General features: G+C 40.5%; 1 protein-coding gene across 1 annotated transcript in view; it reads right to left on the bottom strand.

The window, feature by feature from the left end:
* LOC110110517 (alpha-aminoadipic semialdehyde synthase) overlaps positions 1–25585 on the bottom strand; it is a 64727-nt gene that overhangs the window by 7378 nt on the left and 31764 nt on the right. The window contains exons 15-17 of the mRNA XM_020842029.2: positions 15781–16125; positions 14618–14698; positions 13778–13843 (exon numbers count right to left, since the gene is read on the bottom strand). Coding sequence (XP_020697688.1) covers positions 13778–13843; positions 14618–14698; positions 15781–16125 — 492 coding nt within the window. The remainder of the gene's footprint in view (positions 1–13777; positions 13844–14617; positions 14699–15780; positions 16126–25585) is intronic.

The raw sequence follows: 25585 nt of genomic DNA, 5'->3' as shown, positions 1-25585 counted from the left end.
TCATAGTGTGTTTTGCATGCAGCAATGTATATGCACTTAGTGCATTTGTATGTTAAGTGAGCATGCCCATAACATATCTATTTATAACTAACTGCATGCACTTATGTGTATTTGTGTTGTACACTTGCATGCTTCGTAAAGCATTTACAAAGTGTATATGCATATTCTAAATGCATTAGTACGCATTCCAATGCATGAGGGGGTACTCTTGAAATATTTAAATATAGTTAATTGTCCAAGTGATTATCATTTAGAAAATGCGCAAATTTTCATTTAAGGGCTTGCAAATGCTTTATGTCCGCTTGTACGAGTGTTGTGAATTTGGTGGCATATTTAGCAGTGTGTTGAGTTTTGTTTTGTCATGCATAGGTGCTATTGTTTAGCTCACTTTATATTCTGCATGTTATCATTTTCTCCAAATATAGCTTGTAGGATTGTATTTCTTCCTACAAGTGAGTTGTACGATGCATCAAGAGTCCTTCACCCTTCATTTAACGAGCTAATCTATTTGATGTGGTGACCTAGCATTAGCAATTTCCTATTTTTGTCCACCAACAATCTACAATTTTCACTACAAAATTCCCTACTTCTACTTGTAGGTGAGTCATAGCGTTGTGTTCCGAGTCACTTCCTACTTAATGTAGGCAAACTATCGTGCAATGCAGGCTTTGTTAAGTTTGTTTGTGGGCCAATAGTAGGCATTCAGAAGTTATCAGCTGTTGCATGTAGGTAGACTGCATTCATTGTAAATTTTTCACCATTGCCCGTAGGTGGGGCTGTTGTGCGCATTTCTTTTGCTATTAATTGTGAGCGGGCTGCATCAAGTGCATATCTTCCTATGCTACTTATAAGTGGGACTGTTATATGCGTTGCAAGTTCGTATGCTCCACCATAGACCTACTACTTTTAACTCGTAGGCAAGCTTCTGCGTGCATGACGAGTCTCTTATAGTGGCTCGTAAGTGCTTGTATTCATCGTAGATCTTTTGTCCTTGCTCATAGAAGATGTATCACATATTTATGTTCACAGAGGATTCAACATACTTACAACATATCCACTATCGTTGCCCACAAACAGACTATATTAGCCGTCATTGTTCGTAGGGGATTTTTGTATTTATCTACAAGTGGGTTGACATAGACTGTAGGGATGTCGTTGCATTCATTGCATATTGCTTTTTATCACCCGTAGCCATAGGTGGATTATTGCGCTCATTGCAATTCTTCTATTATTGCCCTCAGGTGCTTGCATTCATTACCAACATTTTTGCCTTTGCCCATAGACAATTTGTTGCATTCATTGCAACTTCCTTAACATGTTTGTAGAAGAGTCTTCATATTTACTTCATATCTACTATCATTGCTTGCAGGCGAATCAATGAGTTCATTTGCAAGTTAATGTTAATTGTAGGTGAACTTCTGGTGTGGATCGTCGCGGCAGCTCCGGGAACTCGGCGGCTGAAGACCTGCACAAGAGAAAAGCTAGACAAGCAATGGAACAGTGAAAATGATTTTCTTTTCTCCTTTCTTCAACTTTCGGTCTACATATACGACCTTCCTGTCAAACACTACTACGGTGAGAGCTTCCTAATAATAACTAACAGAAATGATGACTAGATAATATCATTTCTGCAAGAAAGGGTAAAGGTAAATAACGAACAAAAAGTAAGAGAACGTGGCTTGCGCATAGTGGTCCCTCCTCAATGGTATTCCTGAGTAACCTTCTCCTTAAACTGTACCACATTAGGTACCCCCAGCTGCTTCAAATTCAGGTTCCACCTGAATGTTAGAATTGTTATCTGGTGGTTGGTAATGAAATAAATCAGCAACATTAAACGTCTTAGAAATGCGGAGGTGGTTAGGAAGATCGACAATATAAGCATTGTCGTTGATGCGTTTGCTGACAGGCACTGGTCCAAATTTACGCGGCCCCAGTTTAGAATGATATTCCGACGGTAGACGCTCTTTGCTGATTCGGACCATCACGAGATCACCAACTTCAAAAACAACACGTCGCCGGCGTTGGTCCGCATCCCGTTTGTAATTAGAATTGGAGGTGATCAACTTAGTGCGAACTTCCTCGAGGATTTTTTGACAATGATCAGTAAGTGCTACAGCAGACTTGTTAGCGCATTTAGGTAAAATAGCAATGTCAAATAAGTGATTAGGAGCCTTTGTGTAGACAACAGCGAATGGGCACTTCCCTGTGGAACGATTCGGCATCGAGTTATAGGCAAACTCCGCTTGGCTTAATGAATTTTCCCATAGCTTCGGATGATTTTGAACTAGGCAACGAAGGATATTGCCCAACATGCGATTGACTACCTCCGTCTGGCCGTCGGACTGGGGATGATAGGCGGAGCTCAAATTGATGGAAGTGTGCAATCGCTTCCAAAGTTCTCTCCAAAAATGGCTAACAAATTTAACGTCTCTATCCGACGTTATGCTCCTCGGAAGACCGTGTAAGCGAACGATCTCGCTGAAAAATAAGTGAGCAATATGAACTGCATCGAAGGTCTTCTTACAAGCGACGAAGTGCGCCATTTTTGAAAAACGATCAACGACGACCATTATGGAATCAGCACCTCGTTGTGTCCGAGGTAATCCAAGCACGAAGTCAATGCTAATATCTTCCCAAATAGAATCAGGAACAGGTAGCGGCGTGTATAACCCGGCATTTTGCTTTGTTCCTTTGAATTCCTGACAGATCGCGCACCTTTCGACAAAACGTGAAACATCTCTGTGAAGCTTGGGCCAAAAGAACCTAGATTTAAGCTGGAGAGCTGTCTTCTCACGACCAAGGTGGGCGGCAAGACCACCTGCATGAGCATCTTTAATAAGTTGTTGCCGGTAAGAAGATGTAGGAATGCAGAGAGCATTCCCCTTAAAAAGGAACCCATGACGGATTGAAAAATCTGCTGCAGGTTGTAATAAAATGCATTGTTTCCAAGGTTCAGCAAAATCAGGATCTGAGGAATACATCTCCTGGAGACTTTCCAAGCCAGTTATCTCCGTTCTTAATTGAGTTACAAGTGCTGTTCGGCGGCTTAGAGCATCGGCGACACGATTTTGATTTCCGGATTTGTGCTTGATAACAAAAGTAAACTTCTGTAAGAAAAGGACCCAACGAGCATGCATTCGGCTGATGGTCTTCTGGCTATTGATAAATTGTAGAGCACGATGATCGCTACATAAAACAAAATCCTGATGTAATAAGTAATGCTCCCAATGTTTAAGAGCACGGACCACCGCATATAACTACTGTTCATAAACGGTCCATTTCTGACGCGCCGAGCTCAACTTTTCGCTAAAAAATTCCACTGGTTTGTCGGTCTGGGAGAGGACAGCGCCAATGCCTACCGAGGAAGCATCAGTATCCACCTGAAATGGAATTTCAAAATTTGGCAAAGCTAAAACAGGGGCGGAGCATAGGGCCTGTTTCATCGTATCCTAGCTACGTTGGCATTCATCGGACCAAGAAAATTGCTTAGCTTTAAGACAATTCGTGATGGGCGCCATGATAATACTGAAACCACGTATGAACCTCCTGTAGAAATTGGCAAGGCCATGAAAACTGCGCACATCAAACAGAGTACGAGGTATTGGCCAATCACGAATGGCGGCGACTTTGCTTGGATCGGTAGAGACTCCCTCAGACGATATAATGAAGCCTAGGAAATAGACCTTTGTTGTGGCAATCTCACACTTTGGAAGATTGAGATACGGCTTGTGTGTTCGTAGAGATTGTAGTATCAAGGCAAGCTGCTTTAAATGCTCCGGAAAAGATCTACTGTAAACGAGAATATCATCGAAATAAACAACACAGAATCGATTGCAGTGGTCTTTCAATACCTCGGTCATTAGACGCATGAATGTGGCTGGCGCATTGCACAAACCGAACGGCATGACTCTCCATTCGAATAGCCCTTGCCGCGTTTTGAAAGCGGTCTTCCACTCGTCGCCAGGTCGGATGCGTATTTGGTGGTATCCACTGCGAAGATCGAGTTTGGAGAAGAATTTCGAACCAGCAAGCTTGTCCAACATATCTTCAATGCGAGGCACCGGAAACCGGAATTTGGTTGTAATTTTATTGATTGCCCTACTATCAATACACATTCGCCATTTTTTATCCTTTTTGGGCACCAACAAAGCTGGAACTGCGCAAGGGCTTAGACTGGGACGGATCAATTTCTGCTTCAACAAATTCTCTATCATTTCCTGTAGGATGTCAAGTTCCTTCGGGCTCATTCGGTAGTGTGGCACATTCGGCAAATTGGCCCCTGGAGTCAAGTCAATTTGATGTTGAATCATCCTCATGGGCGGGAGTTCAGACGGTAATTCTTCAGGTGTCAGATCTTGAAATTCGGTGAGCAAATCAGTCACCTCTTGCGGAACTTGCCCCTTGGTGTTCCTGGGAATTGGGTCTTCAGCCATTATGATTTCATAAATACAATTAGTACCCTTCTCAGCAAGCAAAGTAGCTCCTGGCACGATGCTAAGGACTGCCTTATCTTTAGCATGAGTTCCAACTGGGACTGGAGCTGGGGTGTTCGGCAATAGCCTAAGTTTCCTACCTTTCCATTCGAATGAGTAGGTATTTTGACGGCAATCGTAAACGGCTCCGTTGTCGTACTGCCACGGCCGACCCAGTATTATGTGACAAACATCCATCTCTAGAACGTCACAGAGAATTTCACAGGTATAGTGTTTTCCAATTGAAAAATTGATCCGACACATGTCCGTTACAGGAATATCAATTCCTTTTTTGACTCAACTGATCTTGTAGGGTTGCGGGTTTTTAGTTGTCTTCAACTGTAAGGCTTGCACAAGTGATCGGGAAACAACATTTTCAGTGCAACCATTGTCGATCAGCAAATCGCACACTTTGCCGCCAACAGTACATCGAGTGCGAAATATTGCGTTTCGTTGGGAAGTAGTCGGTTGGCGAGGAGCCAGCAGCAACCGTTCAAGGATACAGATAACAGCCTCTCCATCGTCAGCACCAATCTCTTCAAAAACTTCTCCAGCTTCCTCGGCATCAATACCTTCGCCTTCGTCCGCATCACCTTCCATAATTTGGAGCTGTGGCCTGGTTGGACACTCGTTAGATTTGTGTCCGGGTTGGAAACAACAGAAACATTTAAGTGTAGTTGGACGAGCATATGGGTTCTCCCTGGGAGTGGGACGATTTTTCTGTTGTAATTTATGGTCTGTACCAGGCGTTGCATTAGAATTGGCGGGCTCTTTAGCAGCACCACTAGCTTGAGGACTTCTACCCAGAACACCTGAACTGAACTGATCCGCAAATGGTCTCCGGTTGGAAGAATTTCGAGAGTATTTAGACAATTGAGTCTCAGCTTTAAGGGCGAAATTAACCGCCTGAGACAAGGTCCAGACAGAATTTAGTTGAAGTTTATCTTGTATAGGGTCTTTCAATCCGCCAATGTAACGTGCTACCAATTGATTATCTGATTCATGAAGGTTATTACGGGCGCTCAACCTATAAAATTCTTCGGTATAATCGCTGACCGGTCGATTACCTTGAATGCAATGCTGATACTGGACATATAACATTTGCTCGTAATCAGTGGGGAGAAAATGACCCCTCATCAATTGCTTCATCCTAAACCAACTTCGAACAGCACCTCGCCCCTCTCTTCTTCTATTCTGTAGCACTTGCATCCACCAGGCGCTAGCGCCGCCTTTCAAACGACAAGCCACGTACTTCACCTGCTTGTCAGGAGGAATTTCCATGTAATCAAAGAAAGTTTCGACTGCCCGTTCCCAATCCAAATAATCCTCTATGTGTAAGCGCCCCTCAAAAAATGGAATGTCAATTTTAACTTTGATATCCCCTTGGTGAGTTAGAGGTTTGTTTCGATTAAACCTCATACCGCCATAATTGCAATACCTCTGTTCTTCGGGTTCAAGGACGTCGGTCCCAGGAAATTGGCCCTCGTCCTCATCAGACTCGGATTGATCGACATTGAACGTCGGAACTCCGCCTGGTGCCCGCTCCCACACAGCGTGACCTCGTCGGGGAGGTGTCGCCTCTCCCGGTACTGTGCGCCTTGTACCCTGCGGCGCGTTATGGTTCTGTTTCAGAACTTCAATGTCCCTTCTCGTCTCTAAGGAGAATCGCTTGAAATCAGCGGATAGCTCCGATAGCTCCTTGGAGATGTTTCCTAGAACATCCCATAAGGCTTCTTGGCTCCGATCTTCGTCAGGAGCGGCTCTTCGGCTACTCTCGGCCATTCCAGCACTGTTCCGTTCGTCGGCTCTGATACCAGCTGGTGTGGATCGTCGCGGCAGCTCCGGGAACTTGGCGGCTGAAGACCTGCACAAGAGAAAAGCTAGACAAGCACTGGAACAGTGAAAATGATTTTCTTTTCTCCTTTCTTCAACTTTCGGTCTACATATACGACCTTCCTGTCAAACACTACTACGGTGAGAGCTTCCTAATAATAACTAACAGAAATGATGACTAGATAATATCATTTCTGCAAGAAAGGGTAAAGGTAAATAACGAACAAAAAGTAAGAGAACGTGGCCTGCGCATAGTGGTCCCTCCTCAATGGTATTCCTGAGTAACCTTCTCCTTAAACTGTACCACATCAACTTCATTCATTGCTAACTTCCTTATGCATGTCGGTTGAAAACTTACTACATTCATGCGCATTGACTTTCAATGTTCATGTAGGACTAATATAATTATTTTTAAGTTGATTAGCGTTGACTGTAGAAGAACCATACTCATTTTGAACCTAACATTTCTTCAGTAGGTTAGTGTATTCATAACGCCCCCCCCCATGTTGGTGCTTATGGGTAAATCATCATGTGCGCTGAGTGTTTATTCATCATGAGTCTCTTGCAGTTGCCTGCAAGCGGGTTGCCATGTGCGCCACGAGTTCACGTTCGTGCCCGTAGGCAAGTTATTCTGTTTACTACAAGTCTCATTTGTTAACGTCCATAGGTGGGTTGTCATTTACATCACAAGTCCTCTGCTTGTTTACTTGTGTTTAATTTCTTATTAGTGCATAAATTTTAATATCAACGTAGGCATCTATTTATGTTTGGTTCCCTACTAATTAGTTTAGGTTATGTTCCCAATAATTTGCTAAGTCTGGTTCCTGTCAATTCGAATTTCGGTAGCCTCTCGACGTCTCCCGATTTAGGAGATTTTTTAAGAGTCTAGGTTTGTCCATCACGCCAAGAAATACGTGAATAGTTGGTGCAAGCGACACCAAAGCTGTGGTCTTCTACCCCACCACGTCAAGAAAGTCGTGCATTGGTTTCTAGGGTACCTACATGGAACTTTGCAAGTTTTCCTTACTGGCCTGAAAGCACATATGGGTACTTAGGTTTTACCCTGCCACACTAAGCAAAGAGTGCACAAGGCTCACCCACTTCGTTCCAAGCGTCGCACCAAGCTCCCTCCCACCATGCTAAGAAAAACTTGCATAGGTGGTCCGCTCATTGTGTCACGAGCACCAAAGACGGGATTTGAGAATTTTTTGAGAACATTATATATTATGCGAGAGAGGCGATGAAAATGGCGTCGAAGCGATGACGACGAAGTCAAATGAGGATACACTCAATTCACTCTCTTTTTTGGACAACTCTTTTCTCTCTTTTTTGGCTAATAATAATAATAATAATAATAATAATAATAATAATAATGGAGAGATGAAGACAATGAGGGAACTTAGGGGCTGGTTTTGGGGTTGCTGTTGGGTTCAAACAAAAGGGACATAGAGGAGAGGTGTAGGTTGCGGGAAGAGTGTGGAGAGCTGTTGGATTGTAAAGCATGTAGTGCAGCGGACAGCAGCAATAGCTAGTTGGTTGGAGAGGAGAATGAGAGTGGGAGAAGTGGCGAGAGAAGAGAGGGAGATCATGGCTGTGGGGTTCGGCAGCCTGGAGCAGGAGTGCAATCGGGTTGGAGGGAGTCAGATTCGTCTACAGGATGCAAAGGGAATGAGGGAGAGAAGACTAATACAGATTTGTTTCATATATCGTAACACACCCCCTCAAACTGTTGCATTGGATGAGGTAACAAGTTTGCGTGTGAGAAGCTGAAAACGTGGAGTAGCGAGTGGCTTTGTTGGTAGATATGCTAGCTGATCCGTAGTTGAGATGTGATGAATTTGAATAGTTGTCTTTGATGTAGTTTTTAATGAAATGACAATCCACCTCAATGTGTTTTGTGTGAGCGTGGAAGACAGGATTATTGGCCAAGACGATGGCGGAGGTGTTGTCACATAGGAGAGACGTAGCCGTTGGTTGAGGGCAATTGAGTTGTTGGAGAAGATGTCATAGCCAGGTAACTTCAGCGGCTGAGGAAGCAAGGGTCCTATATTCGGCTTCGGTAAATGAACGAGCAACGACATTCTGTTTCTTGATGCTCCAGGATATGATCGATGATCCTACAAAGGTGCAGTAGCCTGTAGTAGATTTTCGATCGGTACTCCAGCCCAGTCGGAGTCAACATATGCGAGTAGATTGAGGTTTGAATTTGCAAAAAGAGAAATGCCAAAATGTGAGGTACCTTGAATATAGCATAATAGGCGTTTAAGAGCATCAAAGTGAATGTTTAGAGGATTTTGCATATGTTGACAAACCTTGTTAACGGGGAACAATATGTCTGGTCTTGTTAACGTGAGGTATTGAAGTGATCCTGCGAGTTGACGATATGACGTGGGATTGGAAAATGCACCGGATTTGCTTTGTTTGGAGGTATGTTTTAATTGAGATGTGTAGGAGCAGGTTTGCAGTTGGACATTCCGGCTCGGGATAGAATCGTTTGAGCAAAGTGAGTTTGATTTAGGTGTAATCCATATAAGGTATGGATGGTTTGAAGTCCCAAGAATTGAGAGAGTTCGAAGATCCCAGATAGTGAATTTGGATTTGAGATTTTGAAGGAGATTATGAATAGATTTGGTGCAATTTTCGGTTAAGAGGATGTCATCGACGTAAACCAAGAAATACATGGAGACCCCGTTTTTGTTGTAGATGAGAAGAGAGGGATCGGAGGTGCTGAAAGAGAATTCGAGTGATTGTAAGTAACCCGAGAGCGTAGAGTACCATTTACGAGGGGATTATTTAAGTCCGTAGAGAGCCTTTTTGAGTTGATAGACGTAGTTGGGATGAATGGTATCTTTGAATCCAGTACGTTGTTTCATGTAGACAGTATGATTTAGGTTGCCGTGGAGAAAAGCATTAGATACATCTAGCTAGTGGATAGGCCAATGACGATGAAGAGAGACGACGTGGGGGACCCGTACAGTAGGGATTTTTGCGACTGGACTAAACATTTTGGTGTAGTCTAGTCCGTATTCTTGATTGAATCCCTGGGCTACGAGTCTGGCTTTATAACGAGAGACGGTGCCGTCGGATAGATATTTAGTGTGAAAGGTCCACTTGGAGCCAAGGATGTTTTGATTGGGCTGCGGAGGAACAAGCTCCCAGGTACCTTGAGATTGGAGTGCTTCAAATTCCCGGGGCATGGCATCTCGCCAATGTTTGTCTTTTGCAGCTTCAGGGTAGGTGGTGGGATCATACTTGAGTTGTTGATGAAAAAGATTGAAGATAGTTTTGGGTTTAAGGTTACCCGTTTTGAATCGGGTCTGCATAGGGTGAGTCGAACGATGTGCAACAGGCAAAGTGACCGGAGACTGAATTGAGTTGCGGGGTGGAGTAGATGGGAGTGAGTGAGTGTGATTGACGGGAAGAGTTGTCACGGAGGAATTTGAGATAGAATTAATGTGCATGATAGGAGTGTGCATGGTTTGTTTGTGGGTTAGAATAGGTGTGTTGGAAAGGGTGGATGTAGGGATAAGAGAGGAGGGATGAAATCTTGTGTTAAGGTATCTTGAGTGATGTGAGATCCTGATTGATATGGGAAAATTGATTCGTTGAAAATAACGCGCTGAGATGTGTAGATTTGTCCCATTTTAGGATTAAGACAGTGATAGCCTTTTTGGAAAGAAGCGTAACCTATAAAGATGCACGGCGTGGACATAGGGGAGAGTTTGCTTGTGGAGTATGGTTTGAGCCAGGGATAACAAAGGCAACCGAAGATTTTTAGATGATTGTAAGAGGGCAGTTTTTGAAATAACATGTAGTATTGGCTATGATTGTGAAGAGATTGGATGGGTAGTCTATTAATGAGATACACGGATGTGTGAAGAGCGTCATCCCATAATGATTGAGGGAGATTGACTTCGATAAGAAGACTGCGAATCATTTCTAGAATATGCCTATGTTTCCGTTCGGCTGCTCCATTTTGAGGTGGAGTATATGGGCAAATATATAGGTGAATTATTCCTTGTTGTTTGCAGAATATTTGAAATTGGCTATTGATGAATTCGCCTCCACCGTCGGATCGGAGCATTTTAATGTTGGTGTTAAATTGGCAATTGATCATTTTAGTACATTCAATGAATTTATAGATCACCTCAGATTTTTGAACTATAGGATACACCCAACAGTATTTGGAGAAGTCATCAATAAACGAGACGTATTATTTAAATCCATTTGTAGAAAAAATAGGGGATGGACCCCAGACGTCTGAGTGAATCAGTTCAAAAAAGGAAAGACTAGAATTACAAGATCTATTAAATGGTAACCGATGACTTTTAGCCAATTGGCAAGAGTTACAGTGTGAATTATGTGCTTATGCCATAGTTGAGGCACGGCTTGAGCTGATAGGAGAGAAAGGTGTTGATGTGGAGTAGAAGATCGGATGGGATATAGACCGTTAAGGCAAGGTCCCTTGAGTAAAAGAAGACCCGTCGTTGAGTCCTGTATATGGAATTTGTGAGGAAAAAATTTGACAATACAGTTGTTGTCTGAAGTTAGTCGATGAATAGAGACAAGATTAAAGAATAGATTCGGAATGTGATAAAGATTGTAAAGATTTAGGTTACCTTGCGGAGTAGGCAGGACGCCTTTACCTGAATGTTGAATGGGAACTTAATACCCATTACCTAGAGTGACTTAGTGTTGGCCGGCGTACGGTTTGACGGAATGGATGTTGGAGAGATCAAATGTAAGCTGAGTAGAGGCGCCGCTGACAAGATACCAATCAGCGGTGTTGTTGGAATCCGAAGGAGAGAAGAGAGCTATTTTCTGTGATTGGGTTTCCTTGGTATAGGAGGTGTCAAGCCGGTACCAACATTTTAATGCCGAATTACCGAATTTCGAGCAGATTTGGCAAGTAATAGGATTCGTTGCATTGTTCTTGTTGGGATGGCGAGAGTTGGGACGCGAAGATCGATTTGAGTAGGATGGTCCCCACAATTAGGATTGTTCTGGTCTCTACCACGACCACGGGGCACGAACAGAGTGACTGAAGAATAAAAAATCTGGAGATTTTGGAGATCTTTCGTTGCTTCTTGGGCAACATTTTGTTCCTCGCTGCAAAGAAGAGTGTAGAGGGCATCGATACTGAGGGGTTGCAGATTTGTGCGGATGGCGGTTTTGAAAGCTTGGTATTGATTTGGGAGATCGTTTAAGGTATAGAAAATGACTTCTTCCGGATTGAGAGGAGAACCTATAGCAGCTATGGCGTCAACTTTAGTTTTAACTGCTAGCAGATATTGAGACATATTTAGATTTTTCATGGATAGATAGTTTAGCTCATTTCGTAGTTGGATCGTTTGAGATCTGGATGAGGAGTAGAGACGGTGAGCTAAGGTGTCCCTCACAGCAAACGATCGAGAGAGAGGATGTATGGAAGAATGTTAGGGGAGATAACAGAATATAACGTCGCAGCTAGATTATGATCAAGAAGAGTCCAAGATTGAAATGAAAGGGAAGATGAGGAAGAAGAATTGTTGGAAGAGGGGCAACAGCAAGAGCCGTTAAGAAACCCATCGAACCCATTTGCTCTAAAGATTTTGAAGACTTGGGATCACCACATTGGGTAATTTTCAGCTGTGAGAGGGAGGGAGATGATACATTTGATGTTACCTATGAGGAATTTGAGTTGAGGTGGGATGAGAGGGTAAGACGAAGTAGCAGTTTCTTGAGTTTCTTCCTGAGCTCCGGTGGCTGAAGAAACGACCAGCACCTCCATGGCTGACGAGACGAAGAACTAGAAGAGGAATGCGAACTAAAGCTCTAGGCCGCCCGCTCTGATACCATGAAAGCACAACAAGAACAGAAGCAGGAAAAGCTGCAGAGAGGAGAAAGACCGAGACAGAGGAAAACTAATTTATTACCATACTGAGTTACATAATGGGTATTTAATAGATAAACAATAGTAGGTGAAACCAATAGAGTGTGGACATGTGTCTACTACATTCAAGAAAGACTAATATAGATTTATTTCATATATCATAACATGTAGCAGGTCGGTCAGATGTTTGTGAAATAGAAGAGGTTGGGAAGGTTGAACCGGAGTAGTTCGTATGGGGTGTGGTTCGAGGGTAGAGAGTAGAGAGACGAGGGAGGTCGAGTAGCTGCCGTTCTTGTGTGATTGGTTGCTACATGAGTTAAATAGAGACAAGAGGAAGAGAGCGAGAGCAGGAGAGCAGTGAGGGTGAAAAATGGAGAAAATGAGCGGGCTATGTGCGTGAAATGGAGAGGAACTGTGCACGCGAGGATGGACGACTAAATTTGGCACCGATTTGTAGGACTACGTGATTTCAGCAGGATTTCCAACATGAAATAGGAAGGGGCAGCCAAATTGCAAAAGGTTTGAGCAAGATTTGCCTCGAAATCCACGCGCATTTTGCATCTATGCTCTCTCGAATAACCCATACAATATGGCAGTCATTCTTGGGTATTTTCGACGTTTCGGATGTAACAACGAAGTCGTTTTGCAAATGGACATCAATCGGGCAACGTCGCGCGCATAATTTGCTGATTTCGACCACCTTTGTTCAATTCAACTGTGAGGAGTCCTCCCATGGATAAATTTGATGCTCTGCTTGAATCGGCATGATCCGCTTGGCAATCAGAGGTTTGTTTGGAAGTTTAGTGGAGTGTCACACTTGTCGATGATCGCGCTCGTCGATCGTCACCTTCGCTCACGCTGATTTGGTGGATGTGTGGAGGTAAACAAGAAAATACAATATCTTCCATATTTTTTCTTGGCCGATGTCTCATATAATCATCATCATTAACTTTATCCCAACTATTTGGAGTCATCCTTATAAATTCGCATTCTCTATTCGTTTTGGTTGAGTGCTGTTGAAGTTTAGTCATGAGGCGTAGGTAAATCTTGTGAAATAGATGCAAGATCTAATCCCCTTTTTTTCTAAACCTTATAACTAACAGATAAAATTATGACGAGGATATAGACAAGACAGCATAATTATATCCTTTATTTGAAGGACATAACAGTAGCATGACTATATATTAACAAAACTATCCAAAGATAATGTATTTTTTAATCCAACAAAAAGAGTGAATTAAAAAAGTTACTAAGATGGAGAACAAATGGCATGATAACAAGTAACAAAACATCCATAAGATGTACTTCACTGCGGATATGATGGAGACCATTTCCATTCAAGTTACAGTTACTTTAAAAAGGGTTGAATAAGAGAGCAATTGTGATCTCAGCACAAACATGCAAAGACTACTAACTAATGCAAACATATATTCAATAAAAAATTTGTAGAGTACTTCAAAAAATCACTAGAACATGATGTACACACAACTTGATCTTAAACTGGAAAAGGAAAATGGAAGTAAATTTCCATATCAACAATCAGTAAAAACAAATTTCAGATTGGTGAGATAGACACTTAATGAGGTTGTTCATGAAGTACCTCTATGCAGGACTTTGCTATGATGCCATGGAAACTGGCAGGCAATAGGCTAAGCACGACCTCAACCTGTATGTGGTAAATTGTTCATAATAGATAATTGATGCTGCTTGCAAGCATATCAGTTTTTATATCTTCAAATGGAACAATATTCCGCATGACAAGGCAATAAGGAATTAAAGAGTAGCAAAGGTACTAACTTAGGCTTCCTTTGGGACTGTTTTTTTTATTGCTTCTTAAAACTAAAAAATTTTATTTTTTTGTATTAAAATTCTGTTTTAAGAAGCAATTAAAAAGCCGTCCCAAACGAAGCATTAGGTTCTTATAGGGTGCACTCAAAACAATATTTGGGTAGTATAAAACAATTATGCATTTTGAAAATTCAGGATCTTTCTTGGTGCCTCAGATTTTTTTTTTTAAATTTTGCACAACTTTAAAGAGATAGCTATCCTTCTATATTCACGCAACTGATAAGATATGGACATGTTTTACATTTAATGCATGAAAGATGAAAAAAATACAGAAAAGCTTGTATTTTTTCAGAGAAAAAGAAGCTTTGCATCAACTTGAATCATTTTATCTAATGTCCCAAGTGATTCTATATGCAAACTTTAGGGAGTTAGCGGTACTTTATACAAAAAAATATCCTCTTAAATTTTTTTGTTCTTTTTTAAATGGAAGATGCAGCTCGAAGTAGATTCTGAAATGTTAAATCGAATTAAGAATGTTAACTATTGCTGGAGAATGTTTGAAAGGGTACAAGAGTTAGTATAATATATGAGTGCAAGAGCAAAAAATAACTCTGAAAACATGCATGCTCAAAAGGTACTGGGAAAAGATTACCTGGGATATACACAAAGAAAGGCTTTCCTCGTTCATTACATCAAGCTGGACAGCTCTTGCATTCATTATGCCTTCAATTGTCTACACAAGTACAAAAGTTAAGAAAAATTGAATAATGAATATAACCAAAAAAGTGCAAAAGTAATTTGTTTTCAGTGATTTGTGTCAATGGATTATCAAATTATATATAAAGAGATAACTGTGCCTATTTTAAGGTAGCTTTTCATGAAACATGTAAAAGAGACTGTTCAAATCAAGAGTAAAAAAAAGATAGAAGCAGTAGTGTTGATGAAATGAGAAATACTGATAATGGACTATTTACAACATTTTGAGCACGGATTCTTGCAAACTGCATGCATTAAAATAACCTTAAATCACAGCTCGAACCATTTAGAAAACTTTGCAATAGTTTTCAAAAGAGAAGAAGACAGAACGAAATTAGGATCAAGAGAAAGTGAGTGATAACAAAGTAAAATTCTGAACTTTTAATATCTTATCATGCAGGTTGCATCTGAACTCAATCAAAAATCCAAAAGTTTTGATCTGTCATGGAAGCTTAATTTTTTTTGTTGACAATGGAACAAAACATGATTTGCCCAATCATAGAATTGATCTTTAAAAATTCCTATAAGAATGAACTAATTAAAGGACAAACTTAGAAGCTCTTGCTTTTGATATTGTACAAATCTCCCATATAAACTAGTTTTCTTCATCAATTGCAGTAACACAAATTATAAACTCTATGCAAAAAAAGCAAAATTAAATTCATCATCATAACTGCATCAACCTTTAATGTTGCTTAGGCTTCAATTGGGAAGACTTTCTTACTGTTTCTTAAATCAACTTTTAAGTAAAAAATTAAAATTTTTGTATTAAAAAACTACTTTAAGAAGTAGTAAGAAATCCATCCCAAACGAAACCTTGGTGGTAAGAAGAAACTAGTTTGTGACAACCACCCAAAGCATTGGCTGCAAACATGTAGAATAATATGCAAGTGTATGGTCTTGTTTCCTAAGTTAGATCACTATTTCTGATATTGCAAGGAGGAAGGTTTTAAAAAGTTTAAAGTGGGGTAATAATAATTGCTCATAATAAAATACTTTCAAAGGATCTCAATCAATGTTAAACCTCTAAAAATTGAATACAGCATAAACAAATCATACCTCTTCTGCATCCTTTTGGTAAAGAGATGCTACAATAACTTCGAATTCCTCACATTCTTGAGCATCAACACCCTCAAATATTTTAAGGGAATTGGAATATAGATCCCCAGCTGATGCCAAAAGTTCAGCAGCTGGTTGGCAAACACGACCAGCACCCAATATCAGGACGGCTGGCCTTTTAATAGAACCATTTCTCTCATTCACTATACTTTCACTAACTTTGCTAACTTTTAAAGATAGTTCTTTATCTTTATTGAAAGCTCCATCATCTTTATGACTTGGATTTGCAAGCAATGTCAGAGCAGCACATATTTGATCTAGGATGGTTATGTCATCAGCACTGATCTGTTGAAACCAAAAAATATGTAAATGTACATATATATCAAAATGCTTAATTATCATACATAACTGGACCTCACATAGCAAATTTACTTATGGAAAATAAAGAAGCCAAGATTTAGAAAGGGAAAAAATGATTTTAGAAAAGTTTTCAAACTTCCAGCAGCTTACAACTGTTAGGAAAAAAGTTGCAACCATGATCATTTCATAAGCTAACATCATAGAAACGAGGAGGACGAACCACTTAGGTGAGCATTTTTGCAGGAAAAAAATCATCAACCAGATTACCAGAGTGATGAGACAAGAAAACTGAAAGAGTCTCAGCAAAGCTATATATTGCAATAGAGGTGTGGAAATGCTTAGGAGATCAAGGAATTTCTTGGCTTACTAAAAAATTTAATATTATTTTGAAAACTAAAAAGATGCCAGATGAGTGGAGAATGAGTGTGTTGATTCCTATTTTTAAGAATAAAGGTTGATATATTCTCAAAAAATTATCTTCATCGGGCACGAATCTCGAGGCAAAACCCAACCCGGGAACTTCAAATATTAAATTCGGGAGCACCCAAACTCCGATTTCAGTAAGCTTACAGTCAAACTGAGCGTCTTGGAATACGAACCAAACAACACCAAATTCAACCCAATCCGAGTCCAAATGAGCCCAAATCAAGCGCCCGAAGTGTTGTAGGAAAGCTCGTACCACAATTTGAGTTACCAAACAATCTCCGATTTTAACAAGCTTATATTCGAATCGAACGGCTCGACGAGACGAATCCAACGAGCCCAAGATCGCCGAAATCCGACATCACTAAGGCCTTCAAATGTCCAACAAACGGTGCATGATCGAAGGGTTCAATATCAACCGTCCATTCGACCACTCCCTATTCACCCCTGATCTCACACCTATTTACAAGCCATATCACTCCAGAAAAAACTATAGCCCTCATTCTTCACAAGAGGACTCAAGTGAGAAGAGAGAGAAGAAGAGAAGAGAAAAAGGGGAAAGGGAGAATCATCTCCTCCTCAACCACTGCCGGAGTTCTTTCCGCCGCCTGAATATGCCGGAACTCTGCCGGATTTTCAGGAGACGCCTGAAGTCTGTAGAACTTTGTAAATTTGCTTCAAGTTAGAAGAAATGGGTTGTAATCTGATCGTCCTGACTTGTGGGACGAATCAGCTTCTTGTAATTTACAAAACACTAGTATAACTTTTCAACTGGGCGTGGCCCCGTGGTTTTTTCCCTCTTTCGGGTTTTCCACATAAAAATCCTGGTGTTCATTTTCTTTTCTGTTTGTGTGCTGAATATTCGTGCAACGTTCAGACGTGAATTTGTAAACTCTACCGCCACGTATATTCTAGCCCGCAACAAAGATGATGCACAAGATTGTAATAATTATAGCGGAATTAAGTTAATGTGTCATACTTTAAAACTATGGGAGAGAGTTATGAAGCATAGGTTGCGGCGTGATACTAATGTTTCTCAAAATCAATTTGGATTCATGCCAGGTAGGTCTACTATGGAAGCTACATTTATTGAGAGGTTTGATGGAGAAGTATAAAGAGAATAAAGAGGATCTACATATTGATTTAGAGAAAGCATATGATGAAGTTCTAAGAGAAGTGCTATGGAGAGTTCTACATAAGAAAGAGGTTAATAATACTTATATTCAAGCCATTAAGGATATGGATGCAGGAGCTATTACTTGTGTTCAAACACAAGGTGGTCAAGTCATTTAAAATTGAATATAGAGTATAATTTTAGTAATAATAGATCTAGAGAGGATTGTGACTTTGGGTGATCAAGTCATTAATAATAGCACCCGGTTTAGATATCTTGGGTCAATTGTCCAGATGTGGATTCCGAAAATTCGGTTCTGGCATCCGCCCAACTGTTACTTTTTTTTGGTGAGGGAGTTTTAACGGAATAAGTTCCGGGATAAATTTTGGAAGGCAGATGGGTTTGTATATAAGACACTACCTAGAGATTTCACCCTCAATTTGCGAGGACTTTATGATCTGAGTTCTGGTTTCCTATAGGCGCAAGCCCCTATAGCTAATTACCTCTCCCGATCACGAGCGAGAACATTCGATTAAGGCTAGTCGTCAATCAGATACATAGAGATATGTGTTATTTGGCATATAGTAGCAGCATGGGTTTGAATATTTGAAAGTTTGGATGTTTGGAATTTGGGTTGAGATATTTAAAAATAGAAATTTTACCATCTTGCACTTAAAGCTGATAGTGGGGGAATGGATGATAGACCCAATCAAGATCCCAAGCTTCCATCGTCCCAGGCCATCGTGTTCCCTGGTCTACTTAGTCAGAGGAGGTAGTCCACCCAACCTAACAGAAGGATCCTTATCGGTAGCCATGGGTTACTTCGTCTAAGAGGACCTTGTAGACCTGGGGTGAATGTTTGTCTAAGGGGACAAATTTGAATCCACTTTAGCTAATAGGGGGCTTTACTCCCTATTAATCATATCCTATTGATTCATATCTCAAGAATTTGATGTCATTAAGGAACATATTGACTCTGGCCATAACAGGTATTTCGTGGTGCCATTTGGAGGCAAAACCACTCAGTTCAGAGGGCCCCGGGTCATAACCATTTATCTTGCGGTGCCATTTGGTGGCAAAACCGCTAGTCAGAGGACACGTACCACATCATTACTGGCAGAAGATTGTTTGATAATGAATCCTAGTAATATTTTCGACTAGGAATCAGCTCTATTGAGCTGAAGTAGTTTTCTAATTTGTCCACCCCGGCAAACTGTTGCGGAGGGTGGATGAATTTTACTTTAAGTGTTGATGGATTTATTTCAATTTTAAATATTTTGATTTGAGATTTTTGGATATTTGGATTTTGATATTTTGAGAAATCATTTGAAAATGCTTGTGGACCCCTCTGGTTGAAATTTTTATTCAACACGGCCATCATCGGGATATTTGAGGTCATTTCCATTTGAAAATATTTGAATTTTGTGGATGAACCACGACTTATAGGAGCTTGCATCTGATGGAACTCTTCTGCATTTGTCTATGAATGGCATAACAGGTTTCCTACAACAGCTCATATGAGCTTAGATTTTTTTTTGCCATATATCATCACGCTTAAGCCTGTAGATGACTAGTATATTTGCTGACCACCACATGCACCTTTACTGTAAGGATATCGTAACATCCATTGCCTATTACTGATTAGCATTCGTAAGCTTATTGTGTATATGGTAAATTATCTATCATTATTAGCTGATGCTAGCACTTGCTATTTACTACATGATGTGCATTTGCGGGGACTACTACATCTTCTTGCAAGATTGATATGGGTGCTTCCATCATCAGTGTATGATTTGTAGCACTCTCTAATATATTCTCATGCATCTATTTGCAAGTGGATCACATATATTTATTGATTATCCTCGCTCATTGTTTGCATTTCTACTGGCAATAGTACCCTTTAATATTTATTGGAAGCCTTGCATTATTGCTCGCAAGCCATTTCAATAGGTTCATTGGATGTTGACTTTCAGCGTTCATAGATAACTACTGTATTCATCTACGAGTTATTGGTCATTGATTGGAGAATAGTCATAATACTCGTTGTATGTGGCATGATGTATACTTATGAATAACTTCTTAGGTACACTTTGACGAATCAAGTCACTGATAAGCTGCTAGTGGATGAAAGAAATTTCCTATTGGCTCATTGATGTTGATTGAAGGGAAATTATTGCATTCACAATCTATCCACCATTGTTGCTTGCAAGCTAATATATTCACTTGCACATCATTCATGCTTGTAAGCCAACTATCTCTTTCACTACATGTATTTTGCATGCATTCATAAGAATCTTTGTTTGTTGTAGGCTCTTGGACCTCCTTTGTAGACCCTTGCTCATTCATTGATATTTAGTTAGATGATCAAAATTATCATCTACCAATTGTATGAATTAGGATTAATGCTACGATCCAACCATTGTCATTTGCATGAAGATTATATTGAAAATCAAATGGCGTCGTCATTATCATTAAGTGAATGACACTTGCAAAATCCCTTGGCTTACAAATTTTATATGTATTCATTTGCATCTTATTGATGATTGTCATTTATCAATTATGAACTCAATCACTTATATTTATTTATTCAAGTTTAAGTGGGTGTTCAATTCGAGTTCAAATTCAAGTTCTAGTTAAGATTGTATATTTTGAGTTCAATGTCCACAAATGCATACTTCAAATTTAAGCTCATGTCATTCAAGTTCATCTGTCATCCTCCATTGTACGAGTTCCTAGTGGTCCAACTCAAGTCTTTGCTTGAGTTCAAGTTTGAGTCCTCGTAGTTATCTTTTGCAAGTCCAAGTTCGTATTCAATTTCATTGTACTTAGGTTCAAATATTTTATAGTTCATTTTTTGTCCAAATACATGTCCGAGTCCTCTGTTTTAGTTTGTCCAAATTCTAACCAACTCCGGTGTTTCAATGAAAATTTCGGTAGCCTCCCTACGTCTCCCCCGTTTAAGGGAAAAATCAAAAGGCAACCTTCCCCTCATCGCTACTTGAGCGCTTCAGGTAGGTGTCAAATGACACCGAGGTTGCATTTTTTTTTAAATGCCCGCCCGCTACATGAGCGTTTAAGGGTTTTTGGTTACTTGTTTTAAAAGAGCACAATTTCTTTCCCCCCTCTGCACTACGTGAGCGTTTGGAGGTACTTAATTTTCGTCCCCCTTGTGCTACATGAGCACTCCGGGGATTACCAGCCTCATTGCGAGCGTCACACCGGTTTCCCTCCCCACTACGCTACATGAGCAAATAGGGGGTTTGCTAGCTCGTCGCTAGCTTCGAGAGTAGAATTTTTTTTTAGGTCGTCGCAAGCGCCAAGCCGGTTTCCCTCCCTACTACGCTATGTGAGCGCGTAGGAGGTTTGCCGGTTCGTCGCAAGCCACGAGAATAGGATTTTTTGAGTTAAGAGTTTTATACCTTAGCATGTCGATGGCGGGGACGGCGGTACAAAATACACAAAATCATACATTTTTTTTTTCTAGCTCAACGTCATCAAAACTTCAACTTTTCAGAGATTTTTGCTTTTAGTTCTGGATACCCCATTTCTTTTAGTTCCTCAAATGAGGTGCCAAAGAAGGTTGACTCATCATCCTTCAAAGTAGACTCTTCAGATAAAGTGGTTAGCTCTCTAGTCATTTGATCACAATAAGAGTTCTCATCTTCCTTTTGATTTACACACCTTTAATCACTTCAATTTCAGAGAAATCCTGCATCATGGCCGTCTTAGAATCTAGCTTTTTTTAGTAGTCATATTTATGCTATCCTCTTTAGTAATCTCCATCCCACATTCAATCACCATTAATTCTTCCTCTGTAAGCTTCAGCATATTCCAATCACATAGTTTTGGCAGAACATAACATTTCATTTCAACTGAATTATCATGTTCATCAATTACCCCATACAACCAATATAATACTTCCAAATTATTGCCATGTTTGTCAACAAACTTGAAGCAACTATTCGGCCTAATTTGATGAAACTGAGAAGTTTCTCAGTTTCGGCTGATACCACTTGGAGTGATCTCAGGATCTTGGAAGATTATCAAGTGTGATATTGCAACATAGATAGTCAGGTACTTCTCTAGGAGTGTCATCCTCCAAAGCTTTACTAAAGACTCCATTTAGAAGTTCAAATTGGTCAACTTTATCACTCAAAGATGCTTGAGAACCATCTCCAGACTGAGGATCTTGAAGAGGATGATGTAGCATAAGAGCACTTTCATATTCATTATGAATCTTCTTGATTGATCGGACTTGCAAAGTATCTTTTCTCCAAATCTCTAAAGATGGAAAAGGGAAGCACCGGGACATAATTCATTTGAAATCCAACTTCAATTCGGATAAGCTCCAGTGCTCCACACAGTACAACAAAAAAAAATGAAAATACACATAAACATTAATCTCATTTTGGCACGTCTTCTAGCTCTGCTGCATTTGTTATTGATGCAAGTACTTGGTTACAACTTCCAACCATCCAAAAAGAGTTTCATATCCAGAGAGAGAGAGAGAGAGAGAGAGAGAGATCCTCAGCATTTTTGGGGCAAAGCTTAGCAGTAACTCGAACTCTTTCAGAATTGGCATCATCATCGTCAAAGGACTCCTCAGGCTTGAGGTCATAGAAGCTTTAGTCCAGCCGCCTTCGCACATGTGAAAATAGGGATCCCACCGCCATAGCCCACACCAACGAGTTTCGTTGAGGTTAAGAGCCCTTTTGGAGCGCATAGATGCAAGGGATTGAAGAAGCAAGGCCATGGCCGTAACAGATGATCAGAAACCATGGGAAAATCTAGGTGAAGAGTGGGAAATCCCACAGAGCTTCTTGATCAAGAGAATGAGGAAGACTTCGTGCGTTTCATGTTGAGGGAGGAAGCTTTGACGTGAAGTGGGGTCGGGACTGGAGGAGACGAACAGGGAATGTTTTTTCCATGGATTTCGCTGGAGGGAGAAGTGGACAGAACGAGCTGTGTATTGAACCGAGAAAAAAAGGAAAGAAAAGAAGAAACTAAAGCCAATTTGGCTTTTTGTTTCATGACAAGAGAGCCTCGATATGCGTGTTTTATCTCGAAATTCGTGCCACCTATCTAGATGCTTCAAATTGAACATAGATAGTGTAAATCTTAAGTATTCGAGATATTTCAATCACAATGGCGAAATATATTTTGTGAACGACATCATTTGGATAGCGACCAGACTGATTTTCCTAAAAATTCAAGTGTTATTGCATCAGGATCCGTGCCACCAATATGGATGCTTCAAATTGAATAAACAAAATGTAGTTTTATAGGTTGACGATATTCCAGACACAACGACGAAGTCTGTTCGTCGATCCGACGTCATTTGATCAGCCTCACGCTTTAATTTCGGGTGTCGTCATTCCTTTTGACCGATCTCATCCTACTCGATTGCGAGGGGCATCAACCTAACATAATTCGATGTTTTGATCACAATGCCACCATCTGTTTGGTAATCAGATGTTGTTTGACCCTTTAAGTGACGTGTGGCGCCAAGGCGCTTGTCGCTTTATTCACCTGTTTGGGTCTTTTCTCGCGTGGATTGAGGTATAGGGATCAACACCAGAGTGATTGTGAAATAGATGGGGATATTATTAGTAGAATTCAAGTTGGATGGTTGAAGTGGAGGAATGCATCTGGCTTGTTGTGTGACATAAAAGTCCCTTTCAAACGTAAGGGAACATTCTATATAATGAAAGTGAGACCTGCAATGTTTTATGGTGCATAATGTTGGCTATTAAAAGGGAAACATAATATTAAGTTAAGTGTTGCAGAGATGAGGATGCTCAGATGGATGAGTGACTTTACTCTTAAAGATAGGATATGAAATAAGCATATATGCGAAAAGGTTGAAGTAGCTCCAATGGAAGATAAGATTAGAAAGAGTCGTCATAGATGGTGGTCACATAAAACGTCAGCCTTCCGATGATCCGACAAGGAAAGTATTTGTCTTAGATTTGACTTTTGCTACGAAAAAGGTTGATGTAAGACTACTTAGATGACATGCTTATGGATTCATGTGGGCATTGCACAACTAATAGATTAGAACAATTTCAGAACAAAATTACAAGCAATTTTCAAACAACAATTAAAACAAATGAGTGGATCAATTAAGTAGGCTAAATCACATGCTCCGAGTTTGAACTATCAAGATAATTAAGAAAATAGAAGCAATACAGAATAGTAGTTTTCAAGTTAAATCCCTAATCTAACAACGAGACGTAGGATGCATAGAAGATTACACTCAGTTCCTACAAATGACTAGGCTTGGCAAGAGCAATTGAAGGCGCTTTCGTGATTACAATCATCCAATGAGAATTTAGATTTAGAAGAAATAAAATGCAAGTGAAAAGGAGAACCTTTGCTTAAGGAGACGTGGAGATCTTCCACTTGATGTCAGCAATCTCGACCCTTGTTGTAGAGAAAGAAGTTTCTCTAATAAAGGACTAGGGATCTTCTTCCAAATGTTGATATCAAAACCTGAATTTATGTTTAGGTTTTTGCTCCAAAAAGCTGAGAGAATTCTCAGATTATTTGGTGTAATTGAAGAGGCTTGGGAGAAAAGAACTCAAAGCATCCAAAAGCTTAGTCTAATGAGAGAAGATGGAGGCTGGAGAGGAGGGGAGACGGGTAGAGGAGGGAGGCGGGTGTTGGGCGGCAAACAGAGAAGATAAACTAGGGAAGGTTTGATGTATTTCCTAAAGTGGCGTGATCACTTAGGCAATAAATCAATCCAGGCAAGGTTTAGTAGGCGGCCAAGAGGGATTTATGGGTGATTTCACATTATTTCCTAAGTAATAGATGAGATTAGGAAATAATTGGAAAAAAAAAATTTAATGAGGCAAAGGAGGCCGGCAGCATACATGGGCTAGGTGATTGAGTTGTAAAAGAAATTATGGATTTCTAATTTAGGAATTGGATTTAGGAAAGAATTAATTTAAATCCTCATGAATTTAAATTTTGAAATTAGATTTAATTCAATCACTTTCCTAAAATAGAATAACAAGTTTAGGAAATATTTTGAATTCAAATTTGAGGGAATTTGAATTTCAAATTTATTTCAATTAATTCCAAACCCAAATTAGGAAACCTAATAAAGAAACCAAGGGGTGGAGGGCCGGCAGCTAAAGCCTTGGGCCGGCGGCAAGGGGCTTGGGCAAGCTTGGAATGTGGGTGTTGGAGAGGAGGGGTCGGGTGAGGATGCTTTGGCCGTGAGGTGAAAGAGAATGGGTGGAGGGGTTTGGAAGCTCGACGAGGAGACGATGACAAAGATAAAGAAGAAAACCATGAACCCGGCCGTCTCTAAGGCTGGTGGGTGATACGCCAATCTCCCTCTCCCAGGGATCTCTCCAAAACTCTTCAAGAACTCTCAAAGGCTCTCAAACACAAGTGAAGGAAAATTTTCTCATAATTATTCATTAGCTTGAAAATAAAACAAAGGGGCTTTAAATAGCCTCATACACAAGGCCGTGGTAGGTAGCACGATGATTGGCACGGTGATGCCTCTCATCCAAATCAGGATCATGACGTGGATCATGTCCATAGTAAGTAGCTCGATGATTGGCCCGGTGTGACCTCTCATCCGGGTAGGCTTCATCCCCATACATAGAAGGTGGTCTAGATGGGGTGTAGGGAGTAGGGTGGTCTCTAGCTCGCTCAAGTGTATCAAATCTCTCGGTGGTGTTCCTACGAAGCTCAGCTAGATCCGCCTGGTTTTCCTTGAGTTGCTGGCTAATAGTGTTCATTTGGCCTACCAAGAGGTCTAAGGTCATTCCTAGTTGTTCCGGGTCCATTCCTAAACACAATGGGGTATTTGGGTGGTTTCTTAGGAAGTGGACAGCAAGCTAGGGAGTGAAAAGACACTCTAAAATGACCCAATATGGTGCAGGAATTTCA

The sequence above is a fragment of the Dendrobium catenatum genome, unplaced genomic scaffold (genome assembly GCF_001605985.2).
Source record: "Dendrobium catenatum unplaced genomic scaffold, ASM160598v2 fragScaff_scaffold_898, whole genome shotgun sequence".
NCBI lineage: Eukaryota > Viridiplantae > Streptophyta > Magnoliopsida > Asparagales > Orchidaceae > Dendrobium > Dendrobium catenatum.
This window is presented reverse-complemented; position numbering and strand designations above follow the sequence as displayed.